This window comes from Corythoichthys intestinalis, chromosome 18, assembly GCF_030265065.1.
Source record: "Corythoichthys intestinalis isolate RoL2023-P3 chromosome 18, ASM3026506v1, whole genome shotgun sequence".
Lineage (NCBI taxonomy): Eukaryota > Metazoa > Chordata > Actinopteri > Syngnathiformes > Syngnathidae > Corythoichthys > Corythoichthys intestinalis.
In genome coordinates, this window is record NC_080412.1 from 39,359,111 (window position 1) to 39,382,979 (window position 23,869).

The 23,869-nt window shown below is 38.6% G+C and overlaps 1 protein-coding gene across 3 annotated transcripts in view; it reads left to right on the forward strand.

The window, feature by feature from the left end:
* Positions 1-376: 376 nt before the first annotated feature.
* Positions 377-23,869, forward strand: part of cadm2a (cell adhesion molecule 2a) — a 534,075-nt gene continuing 510,582 nt past the window's right edge. For 2 of the 3 annotated variants that reach the window (XM_057821960.1, XM_057821959.1), the window contains exon 1: positions 410-767. In XM_057821960.1, coding sequence (XP_057677943.1) covers positions 707-767 — 61 coding nt within the window. In that variant the 5' untranslated portion in view covers positions 410-706. Of the gene's footprint in view, positions 768-23,869 lie in introns of all 3 variants that reach the window. The other variant, XM_057821958.1, reaches the window with a different exon arrangement.

Sequence of the window (23,869 nt, forward strand, 5' to 3'; positions counted from 1 at the left end):
ACAATTTTCTTTGCATTTCAGTAGTTTTAGGAGGTGTGACCCCCCCAAAAATGAAAATAAATAAATAAACACAATTTCTGGCTCCGTGGCGACCTTCACGTTGTGGAGTTCCGGCAAGAAATTCTAGCCACTTTCAACCCTCTTTATCATACAAATTTATTCATCATTCAAATTTAGCTTGCTGTTCTATTCAAATTGACAAGACCTTTTTCCCCTTGGCTTTACAGTCTTTAAAAAAAAACATGTAAACTCTTGGAAAAACTCTGAAAAGCTGACATTTTTTACAGCGTGTATAATGCTCAGAGCCCCGCCCCCACAGCTCTCATTTTCCTCCTCCTGATTGGCTTAAGGTTCACTTCAATCTAAAAGTGGGCGGGACTTGGTCGCCTCACTCTTGCTCCACACAGGGAGCGGGGCAAGACGGCAGTACATCTTCAGTTTACCGAAGGGCAGCACTCGTCGCTCGGTAAAGGCTTACTGTCTCCACAACTCAACCTCACTCACCACTGTGCCACAGCTTCTGTAAACAAACCAACACTTTACATAGAAAATCTGCTTTTTATGGGGAAGAGTCCTTGATAAATCTCACTCGACTTCACCTTTCAATCTAAGGACTCGGTAAAAAAGTGTACCTGGAACACAGCGGGTCCGGTTTGAGGAGCTACGAGGCGTACGAACGCAAGGAACAAGACAACAGGAAGACAGGATGAATCTCAACAGTCATGCCATCTTTACCCTCTATACCGTTTACGGCATCCTTCTCAAAGGTAAGATTTTTCTATTTTTTTGTCGATGTATGTTTTAAAGACGGCTAGTGCACCTTGCATGTGAACAACAGGGGCAGGACGAAGTCATGCACTGTTTGTGTAGTGTGTCTATGTACATCTTTACATTTGGAAAGTGACGCAGGGGGGTCCCTGGGGGTCTTTTCCATATAGATGTAGTGCCAAGGAATTAGTAAGGTGTTTATCAAGCACCTGTTCTTCTTCCTCAGCATCTCGCAGCAGTGGCAATAAAAACATGAACGCGTGCCCAGGAAGAGAAACAAGGGAGGCGGACACACCTCGACGTGATCCGTGCAGCCCCCACCGCCCACCTCATGGGTGTTTGTAGACATGCAGCTTTCTGATGAGTCACTGTTGCGATGGTATTGATGCATTTTTGATCAAGGGATATAGTTTTTTCTTTGTTTCGCATCACCAGTTGTGTGGAAAAGGAGTTGCAGAAACAGGTGCACCACCCTAATGTACTGCGTGACCTGCATGAACACTTAGAGACAAAGACGTTGGAGGTCAAGGTCACATGGTTAAAGAAAAACGATAGTGGAGCACATGCATATTGATGCTGGATATATGAGGTGTTCCACAAATTATGATTTTTTTTTTTTTTTTTTGCCTGTGATGTAAGCATAGGAGCAGTGACAAGTCTTAAACTTAAAACCGGATACCAAGACTCACCTGTGAGAGGCAGCATGATGCTGCATGGTATATCAACACATGGCAAATACAAAAATGAAGAAATAGAAGAAGCCTGGTAAACTGTTAGTTATGGTTGGTAACATTGCAGTGACTGAAAAGACAAAAATGATGGGTGGGCCGGACGAGACAGGTGTTCACATATTCTAGTTTATGTACAATGAGTTTAAAGAATTTGTTTTAAAAAAAAGCATAAAAAACAAAACAAAAACATATGCTTTATCGTGTATTGGTGCAACTATATCTTGTGAGAGACAGGACATTTAAATGCTATTTAGTTGGTGTAAGGTAAATTAAAACCTCTGCGTGAAATTAGAGTTGTCCGACAATGACTTTTTAATCGTAATTGTCCAACTCCAAAAACTCCAATAACGATATCAAACCAATATATGCGGTTGTGGACTTGACATTTTATGGCTAATTGTATTGTGATGCCCCCCTGGATGCTTTAAAGGGATCAACGGATAGAAAGACTTGTACTTCTTAAAAGATAAACTTCATTATGAGTTGAAATAATTTGATATTAAACCCCTCTTGATTTTTTCGTTTTTAAACAATTTGTAAAATTAGTTTAACTAGTAGGTTGCCATTGTTGTATGTGTAGCGACTTAACCTTGTCATCTGTTCAACCCTTTCAATTTGAACCCAAGAGGAACATTAATGAGCATGACAGTACTGTCGATATTACATAAAACGAGCAGCAAAAGCAAAATGAACAGGAAAGACGGGATGAGACGAGACAGGGGCAGGACGAAGTCATGGACTGTGTGTGTAGTCATCTGTTCAACCCTTTCAATTTGAACCCAAGAGGAACATTAATGAGCATGACACAACTGTCGATATTTCACAAAATGAGCAGCAAAAGCAAACTGAACAGGAAATACGTGATGAGACGACAGTAGGAAAAAAACTGTGTTCCTCCCAAAATGTGCTACACCGGAGAAACGTCATACAAGAGGCGAGTTTGACACTTAAAGTACTACCATGAGCTTTCAGCTTGTTTTGTTTCGATGCATACAGACAGAACATACTAAAGATGCCTTAAGAAAACATTTAAACATAATAATATCAAATAACGGTGGTTTAAATATGCTATGTGACCGTGATCAACAGATCAACAATCAGCTTTAAAGCTACCACGAGAAAACAATAAAACAAAGTATGAGAGGGAAACGCATGCAAAAAGTATTTTGATGCAATGAAAAGGTGATAAAAGACTCAATAAAAACAGATAGTAAGTCCTCGCCGCTTTTAACCGATCTGCGCATGTGTTTGACGTCTCGCCGCGCGAAAGGAATTGCAAAAGACCGTAGTGTTCGTCTCGTGAGTGACAGATTAAGTTATCACCCGAGCGTCCATTGCGTGCATAAAACATGGCGCCCTACGCAGGTCAAAACATGTACTAAATATTATAGATTTTTAAATCAATGATTCATGATTCTGATAACATATTTTAGTAAAAAAGGAACAATTGTGGCTTATTAGAGCCTACAAGTCTTTAAGTCCAAGGTTTCCTTTGATAATGAGAATGCTCACATAACAAATCCCAAACATCTTAGTTGGAGACATTTAATGGTCAATAAGCATAACTGCTGTGCTAAGATGTGACCATCCCTTGTACAAAGGCAGAAGGCTTCTTCATTCAGTCTGAAGGCAACATGCATATCACCCCAAAACCGTTGTCGACGTTATCCGATATCATTTTAAAATGCTTTTATCGGCCGATATTTCTCAGCTACCGTATAATATCGGACAACTCTAACTGTTGATATTCATACATGTGCCAAGGCTTGAATGCAAGCGTATCAGCTTTATGTTTGAATAAGTAAGTACATTTGGGAGTAAATTCTGAGAAGGCTATCATTATTTTACCATTTAAAGCATCACTTGATAACTTCTCAGTTTTGGTTGATTGTAGCGACTAGTTTCGACTAGACTAGTTTCGACTAGTTTAAGACTAGTTTGGTAAACACTTTCGTCTACTGGTCGCCTGCAGATGAATTAAACGATATTTCTGTTTCCAGCAGCTGTGTGAAGAATGAATACTAATAAGGTAATGAATCCAGTTGTGGCTAAACAATAGCGGATTGATGGTTAGCAATCGTGTGCCAGTGAGTGAAAGCCCGGCCAATTTTTATTCTTGATTGTCGTTTTATCCATTTTTTTCCTCCTCAGAGAACACTTATTGTCTCTTTAGTTGCTCTGCCACCTTTGCAGATTTCAACATTTGCATTTATAATGAATAGGAAGGGTGAAGGCACATATGCCGTAAGGTATTCAGCACATTTGTAGTTTTTATGTGTGGCAGGGTTCCTGCCACCCTCCTCAAAGTTAATTAGTGCCGGTGTAAGTGATACAGATCCCCTCAAGATATTAAAAAGGTGCCATTCAACTAGTTGTCAGTCTATTTATCATCACAAATGTTATGAAATTTTTTTATAAAGGTTGAATAGTTACCTAGTGTTGCTTTAATTCCACATTTTGACATTGTTTGTTTGTTTGGTGGCGTGCCTTAGATTTTTTTTAAAATTCAATTTGATTGTGTCAGTTAAATATTTTAACATTTGTTCTTACAGTAGCCCAGTACTTCTCAAATGGGGGGGGGGGGGGCAGTACTTCTCAAATAGTGGGGCGGGCCCCCCCAGGGGGGCGCAGAGCGATGCTGGGGGTGGCGCATGCGACCTTGGGGAACACATTTTTGTCATACTAGAATAAAGTGTAATGGCACATCCACTCAGTAGGTGGCAGTGCTACTCTCATTTTTAGCGTGTGCGCAGTATTTTTGAACAAAACAAGAGCACACAGCAAAGAGGTCTAGAGATATGAAAAGCTTAGACAAGGAAATATGACGAAGCATATGCAGCATTTAGCTTTTGGCTTTGAGTTTTAGTACAGTGGGAGACGAGGAAAGATCAGACCGTTTCGTTTCGCAGGGGACAGCAGGAATTTTTTTTTTTTTTTCAGCAAGTGCCAAATATTGCCAACAATCCTCCCGCTTTGTTAGTGTTACATCAGTAAACCAGCGAGCACTGTCAGCATCATATAAGGTGGCATACCAAGCTGCTCAGTGCTGTTGGAATTGCCCCCCCCCCCCCCCCCCCCGGCCAAGCCGCACGCGGGAGCGTGCCAACCGGGAAGGCGGAAATTCCGCGCGTTCTTCTTATTTTAACCCTTTGTACTGACTTCATGTTTCAAAAGTTCGAAGAAGACTCACCGAAAACAGGTTGACAATTTATTCGTCGACAATGGTCAAAAACAAGGCAAAAACAGAGGACGGAGGGAACAATGCGGAATCCAAAGCAAGGCTACATAGAAAACGTTTCTGAGCAGCAAATCTGTGTTATCTCAGTGGCCAGTGTTTTTTAAGTCCGTGGTGTAGGAGGGCCGGGCCGAAGGTGTGACTGTGTGTTGTTTCGGGACCATCCCTCTGTTGCCGGTCTTGGGCGGTTTTGGTTCGTGCGCGGATGGGACGTGGTTACCACAGCGACCGACGCAGGTCTTGACGTCGCAAGCGCCCGCCATAGCAAAGGAGCTGATACTGCCTGCAGCAAAAAGTAATACTGTCCCTCTGTCCAATGACACTGTCCTTTTGTTGTATTATATTTATTTTTTTTCGGTCTAATTGTTCGACATATTGTCCTAATGAGTTAATGTTGCTAATCAATTTGAAGTTGTTATTATTTATTGATTTTATTAAATTTGATTTTTCAGCATCAAACGGTCAAAAAATGTATCTTTAGTGTATTTTTACAGAATGGATGTGTTTTTTTTTTGTTTTTTTTTACACTTTATTGTAAGTTGATCTATATTACGTTTTTCTTTAATTTTAAAAGGAACACAATGTTATGCAGAGTTGTACTTATAATAATGTGAATTCTATATGGCGGAAAACACTCAGGTGTTCCGCTGTGAGACCCCCAATTTAGCCAACTTTCAAAATTGTCCAATATGCATGTGTGATACATCATTGGAAAGCTTAAAATCTCAATTTTCTTAGGGAAGAAAAAATTTGAACAGTAGGGCATTTTTTTTTTAATTTATGTTTTTTAAACAGCAAAACCTTATCTGGAGGTGAGAGCATGCGAGAACAGAATTACAGACGCCATGACTTTAACGAGATATTATCGCGTACTTACTTTGTTGCAATCCAAAAACTCCATGTAGCATGTATCACTAAGTGTCAAGACACAGCTGTGAATTGTCACAGCTGGATTATTTTGAGATTTTATAGGTGAAACATGGGAATACAATAAGGGTCGCGATGCAGAAATCGCAGACATCAAGGAGTGGTCGAGATGTTCTTTTTCATATATTTACCCTTTTAAACGTTTTTTTTTCAACTTTTTTTGTTTGGATCGATTATTTATCATCTAACATATCGGAGAAAATGCGACAGTAACAGGAAAAAATACAATTAAGCGATAGTTATGAGGTAGATATCCGTGACTTTTTTACAGACGCCATTTTTTTCATTGTGACATAATTTGTTTAAAAGTTTAAAATATGCGAGTGAATAATTTTTTAAAGTCATTTTTTTTTAAAAAACGAAATATGAGACATCAATAAATGGTTCTAAGCTAAAAACGACAGACATTTTGAATACTAAGTATAGTTAATTACCTTCGTTTTATGGCTGGGTTGAAACAAAAGCGGTTGCGCGACGTCTGTAAACGGGGGTTTTCAGGGTAAAACGGACAAATTAAAAATAGTTCGGGGGCTTCATGCGCCATGAATCTGCTATGGCAGCATATAGACATATTGTTCTATCAAACACAACAGTTGTTTTAGCTTAATACAGCCGTTTCTTTTAAAGAGGAGTGCAAGAGCAGAAACTGCTTTTTCAATTTTGTCTGTGTTTTCCGCCATATACAATATTTACAGTGGTGGCAGAGAGTTGTGGGGGGCGCGGAACGTTTACGTCTTCCTGGCGTAACAAAATAATTGAGAAGCACTACAGTAGCCATTCGGCCAGCTCTTGAGGGTTTGTGGACAGTGTATGGCTCTCATGCAATAGGTTGCACATAATACCGCTTAAAGTGCTTGTGACACGAAAAAGCATGTTTATTTCATAATACACGCGGTATTTTATGCTCCTGAATGATATGGACCGCTTGGATGTGTGTGGAAGCGATCGCTATATTTATTTAGTTTTTTGAATCCCGCGCCAGGAAAATGAGTGACTTCCGGCTTCGGTCTCGCATTGAGGAGGAGGGCGCTGTGACGTGTACGGTAGAAGACGTCCTCTTCACGCTACAGTGTACTGTTGTGTATGAGGACGAAGGATTCAGCTGATTTTGCGGATTAATACTTTTATTTTTTGCATCAAGCCAGCCAAACGGCTGCAGAAAAATCATTCTGTATGCGGGTTAGGCGTATGCGCCTTTTTGGAGTTTCAAAAGGTTCCCATTCACCGTGGATATTTACTGTGGGACCATTGGACTTACAAGGAAGTGAGTAAACATCTTGTTTTGTATTATGTCAAATACGAATACAGTGATTACAAAGTAAACACTATAAAATTCCTTTAAATAAAGGACTACTTACGTTTGATCATTGATAGGCATGTAAAAAGCTATCCTCACGCTCATTAGCAGTTAGCTATTAGCACGTTAGCTACACAACAATTCCAGCCACCCTCCTCCAGGGAACGAACTGTAAATTGCTCTCCGCCGGGCGGTTTGCCGATCCGCAAAGAAACTCGACAACCGGGTCGTCATGTCAAATAATCCAGGCTAGTTATGTGTGATTTTCCACTTTGAAGACTTTGAAACATCCCTCGGTTCGGGTTAGCATGTCGGCTAGCTGTCACTCCTTCTGGTCTGTTTACATTCTCCGAAGCCGGGGAAGGGAAATGACATATGTCCGATTTAGGTGTCATAAAATATCGTTCGGCAGGTGTGACAGTAAAGGTAAAGTCGACTGTTTTGACCATTATGGAGTAATTTTGCCATGTCGTCTTGAATAAATGGATTTTTATTATTTTATATTCCATTTAGCACAAGTTATTTGTCATGACCATGCCATTTATTTAGCAATTGGGGAAAGTACTTGGGTAAAAAGAATATCCTGTAAAAATATTGAAGTAAAGAGACAGAAACAATGACATTTTGCCGCTCTCTTCGTCGCGTTTTCCTCATTGTGAATAGTTCCCCCTCGACGGGCTGACTGGTCCTTCTCAAGCCATTTATATAGCTATTGGGGAAAATACTTGGATAAAAAGAATATCCTGTAAAAATATTGGGAGTAGAGAGACTGAAACAATGACATTTTGCAGCTCTCTTCGTCTCGTTTTCCTCGTTCTGAACAATTCCCCATCAATGGGCTGAATAGTAAAACCAATGAGCCTAGTCTACCGCTGACGTCATCCACCTGTTGGGGACGCTAAAGCCCTATAATTGTAGGCGTGGCTAACCGGCAGATTAAAAGACTAATTTCTCGTCATCTGTGCTTTGCTAAATTGTTGTATATGGTCGAATCGTCTCAAAATATGATTCTAATTCACATAATAATGCCATTTAAGACTTTTTTTCTGGTGTCGTATGCTCTTTAAGTGTGTGTTTCAAGAATCAACCTCTTCTAACATTATTTTATTATTCTGTATTATGCCCAAATACAATATATGTACGCGTGCCTTTTCATACTTTTCCACACACAGTATGTGCGTTCATATAAGACACGCGTGCATGTACACACGAATGTGTCACACAGTCTCGGCAACCCTGAAGAGTATAATGCTAGGCTGCTTGATTTGAACTGTCATTTCCTAGTGCATTTCCCCTATTATTGTGTAGGTCGCACACAGCAGGTAGGTCAGCCTCCTGAATGGAGTCGATATTGCTGAAGTTCCATACAAATTCACTGCTGTACACGACGGCTAGACCTGTAACCTGGTCAGGCGATGATGTAAATGTGTATTTTCAAATGGAGGTTGTTAAAGCTTTCGTCTCTGAGCAAGAGAAAAAGCGCTTCTTATGCAAATAGGCCTCTTACACAAGATCCCTGGGTGGAGAGCAACGAAGGAAGAGAAGCTGATGTCAGAACAATATGGAAGCCGAGCTGTGGAGGAGTTATGTGCAATCTCCTGATGATAAGAGTGCAACTACTGCACTTTCTGCGTTGTTTTGGATTCTTAGTTTATCTCCTGTGCCGCCGCCTCACTCCTTGGCTCTCTCGTCCGTCTGTTCCGAACTCTGATCTCGCTAGCCGGCCTACGAGCTCCCGCTGAGGCATGTGTTTATCCCCTCAGTGAATCTAAGCTGCTGAAGGCTGACCCTCTATCCCTCCGCGCCTTCGTCCATTCCTCCCTCGTTCTCATCCGCCAGTCCTGGTGTTGGAGCTTTGTGGCGAGGCAGCGTGGGAAAGCTTCTGATAACAAGCGGCCTTGTGTGTGCGTTTGTGTTTGCAGAGCCACTGATTACATGGGAGAAACAACTCTGTTTCTTCCTCATGTGCCACAGTCTTCCTCCCACTTCTGCATCCATTTTCATGGCTGTGCTCTGACAGGTAGCCTGTACGAGGTGCTCTGTACCTTGTGTTGATGCCATAAAGCCTCAAAGCTTGGAATCCTCTGTGGAGCAGCGCCGGACCACTACGGCTCGCGCTTGCACGCACACAGGCCGACATACATGCACAGAGGCCCTCTGTGGATTCGCTGCTGCTCTGCCAACGGATTTCCCCTGATCAAAGCCTGGCTTTTTGTTACTCCAGGTGTTAAAAAAGTTGAAACAGAGAGGAGGAAGTGGCTGGAGGGGATTGTGGTAGGATTCAGAAGCTACAAGCCGTTCTGGCAGCGTAGAGGTACGGGGGTGCAGAGCTGTTCCTGAAACACAACGGGCAATTTCACACCTACGGTTCATTCTCTCTAGTGAGTTGATGAGTTTATCCTAGCTTTGGTTTCCTGGACCACAAACCAAAACCGACCAACAATTTAAATAGTTCTTTTAAAGCTGAGGGTCACTTGGCTAATTTGTTTCCTACATTAGCGTGGCACTGCATACCTCTACTCGTGCCCAATAATTCCAATCTGGATTGCCAAGAAATTGGCATTCATCCTTTTCTAGTGCCTGTATTTACAGTCGACCCACATTTCTCATGAGTATGCGCTACAGATACGCTTGTGATTGGTGAATAATTCTTCAAATATTCGCCCGAATGTACTGAGTAGAAGACTGCATATACTGAGTGTATGGCTTATCCATTCAGTCATTTGTAGTCTCCGACTTATCTGTAGAATTCCTCAGCATCTGCATAAAAGTTAACTATTTCAGCCTGTAAATTACAACGCCGGGCAGACTGGGTCGTCCACTGATTTAAGAATTGAGGGTTTGACTCCTGCTCCTGCAGTTGTGCCTATTGCCATTGTATCCTTGGGCAAGACACTTCACCAGAAAGTAGTGTGAAAATGAGTGGTTGATGGTGGTCAGAAGGGCCGATGGTGCAAATTGGCTGCCTCGCTTCTGTCAGATTGCCCCAGGACAGCTGTAGCTAACATTATAGCTTACCAACATTGAGTGCAGAGTGAAAAAGAAAATAATGCAATGTAAAGCATTTTAGCCCTTTTCAGACTAATATCCCGCTAAATTCAGTGTATTGTGATGCAGGATTTACCCGTGTCATGGCTTTCAGACATGGCGAGATGTACCAGTAATTACAGTGCTGCTCAAAAGTTTGTGAACCCCCTCAACATTTTGGAATTTTCTATTATTTCAACCTGATTTCCTAATCAATCAATTCAGTAGTTTTTTTTTTGTTTTTTTAACAGTTGTGTTGTCGAGACTAAATTAAAAAGAGTTTTCATCAACTGATGTAGGTGCAAAATTGAACTGTTTGGTCACAACCAAAACCGCCATGTCTGGCGAAAAGTCAACACTGCATACCACCAAAAGAACCTTCTCCCAACAGTGAAGCATGGAGGTGGGAATGTCAAGATCTGGGCTTGCTTTTCATCCTCAGGACCTGGACAACTCCACATAGTCCAGGGAATCATGAATTCTGAGGAATATTGTCAAATCCTAGAACATAACCTGACGCCATCTGTTTTGAAGTTAAAGCTTGGCAGAAGGTGGATCATGCAACATGATAATGATCCAAAGCATTCCAGCAATACAACCAAGGAATGGCTGAAAAAGAAGAAGATTCGTGTTCTGGACTGGCCCAGTCAAAGTCCTGACCTAAATCCCATTGAAATGCTGTGGCGGGACCTGAAGCGAGCAGTTCATGCCAGACGCCCATCAAACCTCTCTCAACTGACTGCGTTCTGCAAGGAAGAATGGGCAAAAATCCCCCAAAGTAGATGTGAGAGGCTGATTAGTCACTACAGAAACCGTTTGGTTGAGGTAATCTCTGCAAAAGGAGGCGCAATATCCTATTAACTGAAGGGGTTCACATACTTTTGCACACATGATATCTGAGTTTTTCTTAAATCAACCACTTTTGTTAAATAAAGAATGACAATATAACTATTTCTTTTGTTTCAGTCCATTATTTGGAATGTCAGTATTGTGGATTTGGGTATAACTTAACATTTAATAAGGTTATTTTAGTTTTTTTTTACAAAAAATCTGACCATCGCTGTGGGGTTCACAAACTTTCGAGCAGCACTGTACCTCGGTTGGACACTTTCAGACTTGTTCGGTGTTCAAGATTTAGTGCTGTCTGTGCTCTGGAGGGCGGGGGACGGGATTTTATAACCCGGACATTACGTCAGATTTGTGCGGCAGCTAAGCAACCCACATTTCCAAAGATAGACGTCGAACATGCAACAGGTGCACTCTGACTAATCGCTGTGGTCTTTGTTTCTATTACATGCTCAAGGAAATGCATACAAGCGATAAATCGACTAATCGCTGTGGTCTTTGTTTCCATTACATGCTCAAGGAAATGCATACAAGCGATAGATTATAAATTGGAAAGCAACAACATTTTCTTTCTGTGAAGAAAGAGGAAATGATGTAGTGAACACCAACTTGTGCTGTAGTCCCGTGATATGAGCCTTTGCACTGTGACCTGGGATTTAACTGGCTGCTTTCACATATTACGCTACCCGGTTAAGTCCTGGATATTACACGAGGACACGACCCGGTTAATGTCTGTGTCATCTCCGTTTCAGTTGACCCGGGAAATTGCTTTCAGACAAAAGGGCTACCCGTTTAAATACCGGGACTTAACCAGAGTTCAGTGTATGTCTGAAAAGGGCTTTTGAGTGTCCAAAAAGCACTATATAAATCCAGTTAGGGCAGTAGCTATTGATTATTTTTGGTAGGCCATTAATCGATAAACTAGTTAGTTCGAATAATCGAGTAATCGAATAAGGAACATAAAAAATTAAAATACCTGAGCTGAGCCTCAAACTGCATAACAATTGGCTAACTTACTGTACATAGCAAAAGTCTGCCAGGTTAATGCTATAAAAGGCTAACTTTTTTGTTTTTATTTTTTGACAGTTCTCTTACCAGAAGGTTCAAACACATATTCCCACGAAAAACGGCAAAAAAACCCCCATAAACTAAAGTCGGAATGCATTAAAAAAATTAGCTCAAACAAAAACATAGCTTATGTTGGTCTTAACAGGGAGTAGCTGGATTCAGCTATGTGAAATGAGGTATGTCATATTCACGGTCGCCACGAGGGCAGTGTATCCACTCAAATCAATAAAACTAAATGCAAACACTTTCAAAACAAACCATTAGAACGCCACTTTAATTAAACGAATACTCGAAGCAGCAAAATTTAATTAGAATAATACAATAATCGAATAAGGAACGTCAAAAATTGAAATACCTGAGCTGAGCCTCAAACGGTATAAAAAAAAAAAATGAGGATCTAAGTACGAAAAAAGAAAATTGGCTAACTTACTGTACATAGCGGCTAAAAATACCTATAAACTAAAGTAGGAATGCATTAAAAAAATTAGCTCAAACCAAAACATACCGTAATTTCCCGAATATAAGGCGCACCAGTGTATAATGCGCACCCCAAATGTACTTGTAAAATCTAGGGAAAATTATTGTACCCGTTTATAACGCGCACCCTAATTTTAGCTCCAATAAATAGAAGAATACAAGAAAACAGAGCTTGTGTACAGATACAGAAATGTCATTTTACTGACTGGTGAAACACAGCACAAGCATAGCATATTGGTTCAAAACATTACCATAAACTGAAAATATTTACGGTAATAATATGATTTGACAACTTCTCCAACTTAACAGAATCTGGGAGAAAACAAAACAGATGTGACTTTCCTTTTTAAAGGCTGCTGTATAACTTGCTCGTTTCATCATGATGAATAAATGTTTCCTCCATGGATTGATACGGTAAAATGAAAGTGAGAACGTAAGTCGGAAATCCAAGAGCGCTCATCGCTGTCGACACGATAGTAACAATGGGAACTATTGTTATTTGGGTTTGAGTTTCCCGAGGGTAAGATATAGTTGACGGAGCTGCAATAAACGTTGACTCAAATGAGTTCAAGAAACTAAATTCTGTGCTTTATGAAGAGTGAAAAAAGCAGAATTTAACACAGACGAAATCATTCAGCCGATCAGAGTGAAGTATTACCGAAACAAAATGGTGACGTCAAGTACAGTAATGGTCGGCAACGGATCGCCGCAACGTTTCTTCAACACAACGCGGCCGTGTCAATGAAAAAATTACTGTAGCTTATTTTGGTCTTAACAGGGAGCAGCTGGATTCAGCCATGTTAAATGAGTCATGTCATATTCAGGGTCGCCACTAGAGGGCAGTGTATCCACCCAAATCAATAAAACTAAATGCAAACACTTCAAAATAAACCATTACGACTAAAGATGTCCCGATCGATCGGCTCGGGTCCGATCACGTCATTTTCAAAGTATTGCAATCGGCAAAAAAATATTGGACATGCCTTTTTTTAATATATATATTTTTTAATTAAATCGTTTTCTAATTGTATTTAACGTTACAGACAGAATGTCTTACACTCATCCAGAGTCTTTAGTTTTGGCTTAAAGTAGGGCTATCAAATTTATCGCGTTAACGGTGGTTATTAATTCTTTTTTAAATTAATCACGTTTAACGCAATTAACGCATGCGCTGCACGACCCACTCACGCATTGTCGCATTCAATCTACAAAGACGCCGTTTTACCCGTATATAGAGCTAAAAGGCAGCGTAAAATGAGTAGAGTGAAATTTGGCAGTCTTTGGAGCCTTTTTTTAATTGGCTAAAGCCTTACAATCTCTCTCTCAACAATTAGAAATATCGTGAGAAGCAATGTGGGGAAGAAAGGTAGTAATTGATCGTTTTCTTAACACCCTATGTTATTTCCCAACGCAGAGAAGATACATCAATTGGTGCCACTACGCACAGTCATGGTTGCACTTCCCATCATGCATTTGGGCAGAACAGTTAAATGGCTACAGTATCATTTACTGAAAGCTCAACAAATACACTAAATGGCAATATTTAGTCACAATATACAAAGTCACATTTATCCTTTAAGAATTACAAGTCTTTCTATCCGTGGATCCCTCTCACAGAAAGAATGTTAATAATGTAAATGCCATCTTGAGGATTTATTGTCATAATAAACAAATACAGTACTTATGTACTGTATGTTGAATGTATATATTCGTCCGAGTTTTATTCATTTTTTTCTTAATGCATTGCCAAAATGTATATGATCGGGAAAAATTATCGGGAATGATTGGAATTGAATCGGGAGCAAAAAAAAAAAGCAATCGGATTGGGAAATATCGGGATCGGCAGATACTCAAACTATGACGATCGGGATCGGATTGGGAGCAAAATAACATAATCAGAACAACCCTAATTACGACGTCACTTTAATTAAACGAATACTCAAAGCAGCAAAATTTAATTAGAATCTGTTTTCTCATCGAATTACTCAAGTAAATCAATTAATCGTTGCGGCACAAATCCAATATATTATTATTATTAATTTTACAAGAACCCAGGCCTCCATATTACCAACGACACACCCAGCTAAATTCACTGAGGTATTGTTTTAAATACTCGCCTGATATGAATTTTTCTAAATACTATGTTCAAAACATCTTCTTTGTGAAGAAGATTTGCATGTTCCGTTTTCTTTTCTTTTTGTTCAGTTTTGATCCGTGTGTGTGTTCACTGAATTCTGATACTGATGGATTCAGCACTTCTTGGCAAGTATTTCCTGGAAATCCAAAACGCTAGAGTAATTGGTGGTATGATGGCAATGATGCACTGTCATGGCTGGTTATGTTAATCGCAGTACAATAGAAGCATGCAAGTCATCAAACATCCAATTAGGTTGTTGGGCTTACACTCAAACAGCATGCTACATTTTTTCAGCAAATCATTTAAGTCTGGTGAATTGTATAACACTAAATCATACTGATGAGACATTGCTTATTTTGTGTACAAATGCTTCCCAGGCTGCAAATACAGTACATGTTATTCCAGATTGAAATTCACCAAGGGGAAGAAGAGAGAGAAAAAAAAGAAAACATCTTTCTCTGAAATATATTGTGGCGTAATTCATTTCCAAATTGGCAGTGCAACTCTGCTTCATATTCTTTAGTTAACGTGAGAGCAGCAGATAATGAGGCAGTGAGTTTTCAGCCCAAAGAAGACTATCAATAGGGAGCTGGGATTGTTTATGTTGTAGTAAACAATCCTCTTATGTAAACCGAGGCGCTAGCTAATTTGGATGTGATTCATCTTTACTTTAATATACATTTGACTTTTGCTTCCAATTCGCTGTCGCATGGGGATTCTATTCTTGCAAAATACTTTGTAAACAGGAAATCATGTAAGGTCCTTCCAAAAAAAGCTTCCCTATAACAAAAAATAAAACCACAAAGGATATATTTTTTGTGATGTCCCTATTAGCGTTGAGTTTTCAAAGATTAATATGTTGCTAATCTCAGTTTTCTGGAGTCCTAGCACTCCCATGTGGATTCAGTATTTTTTTCCCACCCCCCCTAACACCCACTCACACAACTCTCTTGCAAATGAGCAAACAAATGAAGTGGTTTGATGTAGCGTGCAGTTGAACCTATGGTGCTCTTCAGGTTCATGTATCAGGCTCCTTCTTAACAAGCCGTATCCTTGATAATGTTCTTTTCATGTTATGTGCCCTTTCATCTGACAGTTCCTTTTCATACAAATCCCCGCGGACCACAGCCGAGAGACTTGCTCGTACGTGTCACAATAATCATTTTCTTGAGCCGCGATAAAGATAACGGTCACAACGTGGCTCCGATTCCCTCTGTTTCCCGCCCGTCGCCGATATTGTTTGGGGACTCTGTGTCCGCTCCTGACAGAAATGAATTCAGCCAAAGCGAAGACTGCCCATATTGCTGTGCAGAGACGGCAAGCGCCTTATGTTATGTGTACTGTATGCGCATAAATGCACCTGCACATTTATGCCTCTGCTGGTTGTAGACACAGCAGCCAGAGGAAGGGAAGACAAATGCACTCTTGTTTGGAATTACAATTTCTCACGTTATGGACTGTGGTACGACTGTTCTGTCCACATCTTTTTAGTCATTGAAGAGTTCATACATAGGCAATTCCAGATGCTGATCAGGGGGGTGATAATATATCAAAAAGGTGATCACTCAATGGGGCAACTTTGAATCTCATGACACTTTGAGTAATGACAATAAAGTAGTGCTAAAACGATTATTCGATTAACTCGAGTATTCAATTAGAAAAAAAATATTCGAATTAAATTTTGCTGCTTCGAGTATTCGTTTATTTAATGGTTTGTTTTGAAAGTGTTTGCATTTAGTTTTATTAATTTGGGTGGATACACTTTCCTTCTAGTCTGCCTCATTTCACATGGCTGAATCCAGCTGCTCCCTGTTAAGACCAACATAAACTAAGTTTTTGATTGAGGTAATGTTTTTTTAATGCATTTGTAATTTAGTTTAAAGGTATATTTAGCCATTTTTTGTGGGAATATGTGTTTGAACTATTTGTTAAGAGCATTGTAAAAAAAAAAGTTGCCATTTTATAGCCTTTAAGCTAGCGGACTTTTGCTATGTGAGTGAGCCAATTGTTCTTTTTTTGTACATATATCCTCATTTATTTATTTATTTTTATACCATTTGAGGTCAGGTATTTTTTATGTTCCTTATCCGTTTACTCGATTATTCGAAATAACTAGTTAATCGATTAATTGACTGCTAAAATAATCGATAGATGCAGGCCTACAATAAAGGTATTCTATTCTATTCTGTGTAGTACTGCTGCGACTATCGATTATTTTAGTAATCGATTAATCTATCAACTATTTTGTTCGAATAATCGAGTAATTGCATTTGGAACAATATTGCTTTGCAGAATCAATTTTCGGGGCTGTAAAACAAAGGCTTGCTAAGATTGCACTTTCAAAAGAGCAAAATTCTTGAGTTTTTCTTAAAACTATTCAGAATTGCACTTTCATTTAAAAATAAATGTAAAATACCGGAGCTTAGCCTCAAACGGCATTAAAAAAAAAAAAAAAAAAAAAAGAGGATCTAAGTACAACAACAAAATAATTGGCTAACTTGCATAACAAAAGTCCTCTGGCTTAAATGCTATCAAATGCTAATGTTGTTTTGCAATGCTCTTAACAAACCGTTCAAACACATATTCCCCCAAAAACCAAAAAAAAAAACCCAAAACCAAAAACAAAAAAAAACTGCTAAATAGTAATCAGATAAGTAACATAAAAAAATTAAATACCTGAGCTGAGCGCCAAACGGTATAACAAATTAAATAAATGAGGATCTAAGTACAAAAAAACAATTGGCTAAATTACATAGCAAAAGTCCGCTAGCTTAAATGCTATCACAAAATGCTAACTTTACTAACTTTTTTTTTGACAATGCTCTTAAAAAATGGTTCAAACACATTTTCCCACAAAATAACGGCTAAATATACCTATAAACTAAATTATTAATGCATTAAAAAAAATACATTAGCGCAAACAAAAACTTACCTTATGTTGGTCTTAACAAGGAACAGCTGGATTCAGCCATGTTAAATGAGTTATGTCATATTTACTGTTGACACTAGAGGGCACTATATCCACCCATTCAATAAAACTAGATGCAAAAAATTCAAAACAAACCATTACAATGCCACTCTAATTAAACGAATACTTGAAGCTGCAAAATTTGATTTGAAGCTTTTTTTCCCGAATCGAATTGCTCGAGTTAATTGAGTTTTTCTACAAAGCCTTTCTTCTTTTCATCTTTCTTCCATTTTGCTTCCCGCCTTTCGTCCTACTGCGAAGAAAGAGGAAATAATGATCGGCCCGCCATGATATTTACGTCATCAGCCTTCGCGCTGTGACTTGGGAATTTAACGGCTGCTTTTCGACATGCCGTATTCCGGGTAAATCCCAAACATTATACTAGGATGCGACCCGGTAATTGTCCGCTTAATGTCAGTGTCAATCGACCCTGAAAATTACTTTCACACATAAGGGCTACCCGTTTAAATCCTGGGATTTAAACGGTGTTCAGGTATGTGTGAAAGGGGCTTGTTTTTCGGTTTATTGGTTGTTTTGTAGAATAACTTAAAATGATTTGATGAAATCATCGTTATCGTCAGCTTTGTATCGCAAATCGTGTCATATCGTAAGGTACCCGGAGATTCACACCCCTGCTGCTAACCTAAGAGGAAATGGAAAAATACAGGGTTTTTTTCCACTAAATTTCAAAAGCCTCGTACTATGAATACAGGCACAGCTTTTCTTTCATTGCTTCATTGTCTAAATTGTTGAAGGGGGCATTCATTTAGTGTCTTAACAGGAAATGAAGCCAAATCCACACATAATCCACGATTCCCAGCCCCTCCCACTCTCACGACGCCAATATTCATCTTTACTAATCACAGCTGTAATTCTAGCAAAGTAATCCCTGAAATGAGAATCATCCATCTATGCATGGATCATGTTCTCCACGTATGCGTATATACATTTGAAAGCGCTTCTAAACATAGCTGCATTTGTGATTTTTGCACGCTTTCCATATGGTACCCCTAGTCAAGTAATATATCCATTTTAATATATTTCAAAATAGGGATTTAGCACTTAATTGCCGGCACATTATTAAAATGGAGTTATGGCATAATACTAATTGAAAAGTGGGATTCATTGCACTTGCACGCATCGCTATCTGCATTGGTTGCGGCACTGTGAAAAAAAAAGCCTGGAAGTAGCGAAAGCTAATTGAAATATAATTCCCCGAAGACACATGTTCATATTAATTGACTTTGCGTGCATGCGTTTCCCTTGTCTATGTGTGTAGTTAAGAGGGTGTGGCGTTTTTTTGCTGCCTGAAGTAAGTTGCTAGTCGCTTGTCTAATCAACAGCTGGAGCCCCGTGCAATTCCCTTTCCTCCTCTCCACCCATGTTTTAATTCAACCTTCGAAAGCTATTAGACTCTGCTTTGCATGCAGTACATTCGTGGAATAATGTATGACAATTACAGTTATGACATGCTAAAATAAAATTCAACCTATCCTTCCATGTTCCACTTGGTTCAACATTAATTCCAATGGCTGTGTGGCTTAGGCTAGTCAATTGGAAGTTGCCCATCAATAAGTTTCGGATGAGGGTTTGTGTTTTTCTCAAAGATCCTTTTCTATTTACCGTAATTTTCGGACTATAAGCCGCTACTTTTTTTCCCTCATATTGAATCCTGCGGCTAATAATAGTTCAATGCGGCTTATTTGTTGATTTATTTGGGTTAATAATACTTTTAATTAGAGATGTCCCGATCGATCAGGTCCGATCACGTCATTTTCAAAGTATCGGAATCGGCAGAAAATATCGGCCATGCCTTTTTTTCATATATATATTTTTTAATTAAATCGTTTTCTAATTGTATTTAACGTTACAAACATAATATGTTACACTCATCCAGAGCCTTTAGTTTAGGCTTAAGGTAGGGTTATCACATTTATCCCGATAACGGCGGTAATTAATTTTTTTTAAATAAATGTGTTACGTTAAAATATTTAACGCAATTAAAGCATGCGCTGCACGACCCACTCACGCATTGTCACACTCAATCCGTAATGGCGCTGTTTTACCTATATAGAGAGATAAAAGGCAGCGTAAAATGAGTAGAGTGAATTTTGACAGCCTTTGGAGCCTTTTTTGAATTGGCTAAAGCCTTACAATCCCTCTCGCTATGATTAAAAATATCATGGGAAGCAATGTGGGGAAGCAAGGTAGCAATTGATCTTTTTCTTCACACCTTAAGTTATTTCTCAACGCAGAGAAGATATATAAATTGGTTGCACTACGCACAGTCATGGTTCCACTTCCCATCATGCATTGGGGCATGGCTACAGTATCATTTACTGAAAGCTCAACAAATACACTAGATGGCAATATTTAGTCACAATATACAAAGTCACATTTATCCTTTAAGAATTACAAGTCTTTCTATCCGTGGATCCCTCTCACAGAAAGAATGTTAATAATGTAAATGCCATCTTGAGGATTTATTGTCATAATAAACAAATACAGTACTTATGTACTGTATTGTTGAATGTATATATTCGTCCGATTTTTATTCATTTTTTTCCTTAATGCATTGCCAAAATGTATATGATCGGGAAAAATTATCGGGAATGATTAGAATTGAATCGGGAGCAAAAAAAAGCCATCGGATCGGGAAATATCGGGATCGGCAGATACTCAAACTAAAACGATCGGGATCGGCTCGGGAGCAAAAAAACATGATCGGAACAACCCTACTTTTAATACTTTTATTTGACAGCAGCGTCATCAGACTGCTATAAGACCGTCATAATTTTGACATGATATTATCATGGGCATTATTGAATGCTTATGACAGATGTCTTTTAGTGTCATCTGGCAAAATATGTCACAAACTCCATTACTTCTTTTACATCCATTCAAAAGGAGATAATTTGCCGCATGACATAAAATGCCCTCTGTCATAAGCATTCATTAAAGCTCATGGCAGTGTCATGTAATGCTGCAACGATTAAACGATTAACTCGAGTATTCGATTAGAAAAAAAAAAAAAAATTCAAATTAAATTTTGCTGTTTCGAGTATTCGTTTAGTTAAATTGACGTTGTAATGGTTTATTTTGAAAGTGTTTGCATTTAGTTTTATTGATTTGAGTGGATACACTCCCTTCTAGTATGTCTCAGTGTACATGACTTAATCCAGGTGCTCCCTGTTAAGACTAACATAAGCTAAATTTTGTTTGAGCAAATTTTTTTTTTTTTTTTAATAACGCATTCGTAATTTAGTTCATAGGTATATTTTGCCTATTTTTGTGGGAAAATGTGTGTTTGAACCATTTGTTAAGAGCATTGTAAAAAAGTTAGCATTTATAGCATTTAAACTAGCGGACTTGTGCGATGTAAGTTAGCCAATTGTTCTTTTGTTGTACAGAGATCCTCATTTATTTATTTTTTTATACCATTTGAGGCTCAGCTCAGGTAATTTAATTTTTCATGTTCCTTATCCGATTACTCGATTATTCGAACTAATGGTTTATCGATTAATCGACTACTAAAATAATCGATAGCTGCAGCCCTAGTGTCATGTCATGTCATAATTATGATAGTCTTATGACAGTCTAATGGTGCTACTGTCAAATAAAGTGTTACCAAATTCCATTACTACCAATTACTGAAAAAAACTAGAACAGTAACTGAAGAAATAATTAACACAGAACATGAATTCTGATTTGTTATGTACATCTGTATCGCTGCAGTGCATGCTAGGAGTCATGCTGGACGACAACAGTGTTGACAGCAGGTGGCAGCAGAGGGTGACTATCCCAAGAGAACAGTGATAGCCAAGTCAAGCTTCTTGAAGCAATGAAGCTTTGAACCATTTGGCTGCAAATGGTGGTTCATTTGGTCTTATGATGGCACTGTCAAATAAAGTGTTACCTGTTGATATATTTTAGTGTAAATGTCCCATAAAACACTGAGGACAGCTGCGGCTTGTAGTACAGTGCGGCTTATGTATGAACAAATGGCATTTTTGTGTCAAATTTGGTGCGTGGCGGCTTATAGTCAAGTGCGCCTTATAGTGCAAAAAATATGGTATTTGAAATAAAAGACTGCAATTGGAGAATACTTTTGAAAGGGACAGGTGTGGTATTTCATTCAGGTGAAACGGTTTCCAAAAACCCTCTTCATCACCACCACCTTTGCAGTTCTCTAAAGCTTCTAAAAAAATAGATTCGCTGTACCCTACCCGGCTTCTGTTCTATTTGAATGAATAGTTTCTTGATTAATTGTATCTTGAAGCAAATGATGTGCGATGGCGTGCACTACTTGGCGGCAACCTGCAGAAGAGCTCTTCATTCAGGCACTATTAGTTTATAGTATTAAGAAGATTAACATGACAACAGCTATGAGAGGTTGAGCTTTATACCCGCTGAACTCCACTGAACAGAGAACTGACATCAAAACAACCATTTAGAACACTCATCAACAAGTTGGTGCGAAAGGGCATTAACCCCTTATGTACATAGTAGTTCTGAATTTTAACTCGGGTTTTATGTTAATTACTTTTTAAAGGGTACCACGGATAGAAAGACATATACAGTATTGGCCCAAATATAAGACCGTGTTTTTTGCATTGAAATAAGACTGAAAAAGTGGGGTCGTCTTATATATGCGGTCTAGGCGTTATACCCATTCATGACGCTAGATGGCGCCAGGTATCATTGAAGCGATGTTCTGTCATGATAGATCTCAGCTTCTAGTTTAACCAATTTGCATTATTTTGTTGCAATGTTTTTCCTTATTCAGATTTGTTTCAAGACTACAGTTAGTTAGACTTCACTTTGATGGTTAATGCAGTTAATTAAATTTTGTTGTTTTATCACAATAGATTGGTTTATTTACATTTCAAAAACCAGAAGCCATTCATTTGAATGTGATTGCACTTTAGTTTACATATTTAAATGTTCAGATATTAAGATTTGAATGAGGCAAAATGACATGCTTTTTCTCTCAAATATATTTTTATAATCATTTGTTTCAGATGTAATGTAATTATTTTCTGTATAAAAATTAATTTGGTGTTCAAAAAGTCTTTTTTCAAACTTGAGTCTTGAAAAAGAGGGGGTCGTCTTATAATGAGGGCCATCTTATATTCGGGCCAATACGGTAGTTCTTTAAAGAAAATGTATGCGTTATAATAATTTCATATTAAAACTCCTCTTAATCTTTTTGTTTTAATAAGATTTGTAAAATTATTTTAACTAATAGGTCGCCATGGTTGTTGACGTTGCAGGGCGGTGACGTCACATGGGTACGCTGCCGGACTTCCACAGTGTCAACTACATTAGCATGTCATCGGTTCTGGCCTTCCAATTTGAACCCGAGTGGAACATTAGTGAGAAGGACAGCAAACGCAAAATGAACAGGATTTGAGTGGACTCACTCAATGAAGCATTTAATAAAGACAAGCATTTTTCTACTTTATTCTTGTTTAAAAGAAATACTTCGGAGGGACAGTACCATGTTTAAAACGTATTATAATTATTACATTTAAAGTGTTTATAAACCATTCATTAAAACGTATACTGTATATATACACCTAAAAGTGTTTTTTTAATTGTAATTTGGGGGGAAAAGTTATCTCATTCCAATGCTAAATCTGAAAAAAATACACTGAACACACACAATTTTTTGATAGTGTGGTGGGGGGGCGCTACTTTGCGGTTTTTCACTTATCGCGGCAGGTTCTGGTCCCCATTAACCGCGAAAAACGAAGTATCACTGAATGCGGTCGTGGACTTAACATGATGCCTAATTGTATTGTGATGCCCCACTCGATGCTTTAATAATGATAAATGTGATAACTTTGAGGTTTTCCAAATAAACATTCGATGAAAAATAAGAGTACAACTTCAACTGAAGTTAAGGAAAAAGTGCCTATATTGCACCACTGTGTATTGTTAAAATCAAAATAGTACAAAATCATTTTTTTGGAACAAGTGCAAAGAGCCAATCAGGCACTTATTCTGTCCTCAATGTGTGTGTGGGTACTCAGATCGACAGATAGCGAACCGGTCAGGCTCTAAAGTGAAGTCAGGCGCTGGAGTAAAGTTCAATTGGCTTTACTGTGGTCATCTTTCTCTTGACAAAAGAGCACTCATACTTTTTTGTAAAAATAAAAACAACAAAACATTGTGTCAATAATATGAAATAAGGTCACAAATGAAGCAAAATATACACGACATATCAATTTGAATAGCAACTGATAGTACAGCTTTCAAGCAATGAAATCACGTAATAGAGATCGACTGATATGGGTTTTTCAGGACTGATACCGATTATTAGTTGTAGTTAGAGGGGCAGATAACCGATTTTTAATTCAATTGCAGTAAATGTGTAAAAAATTTG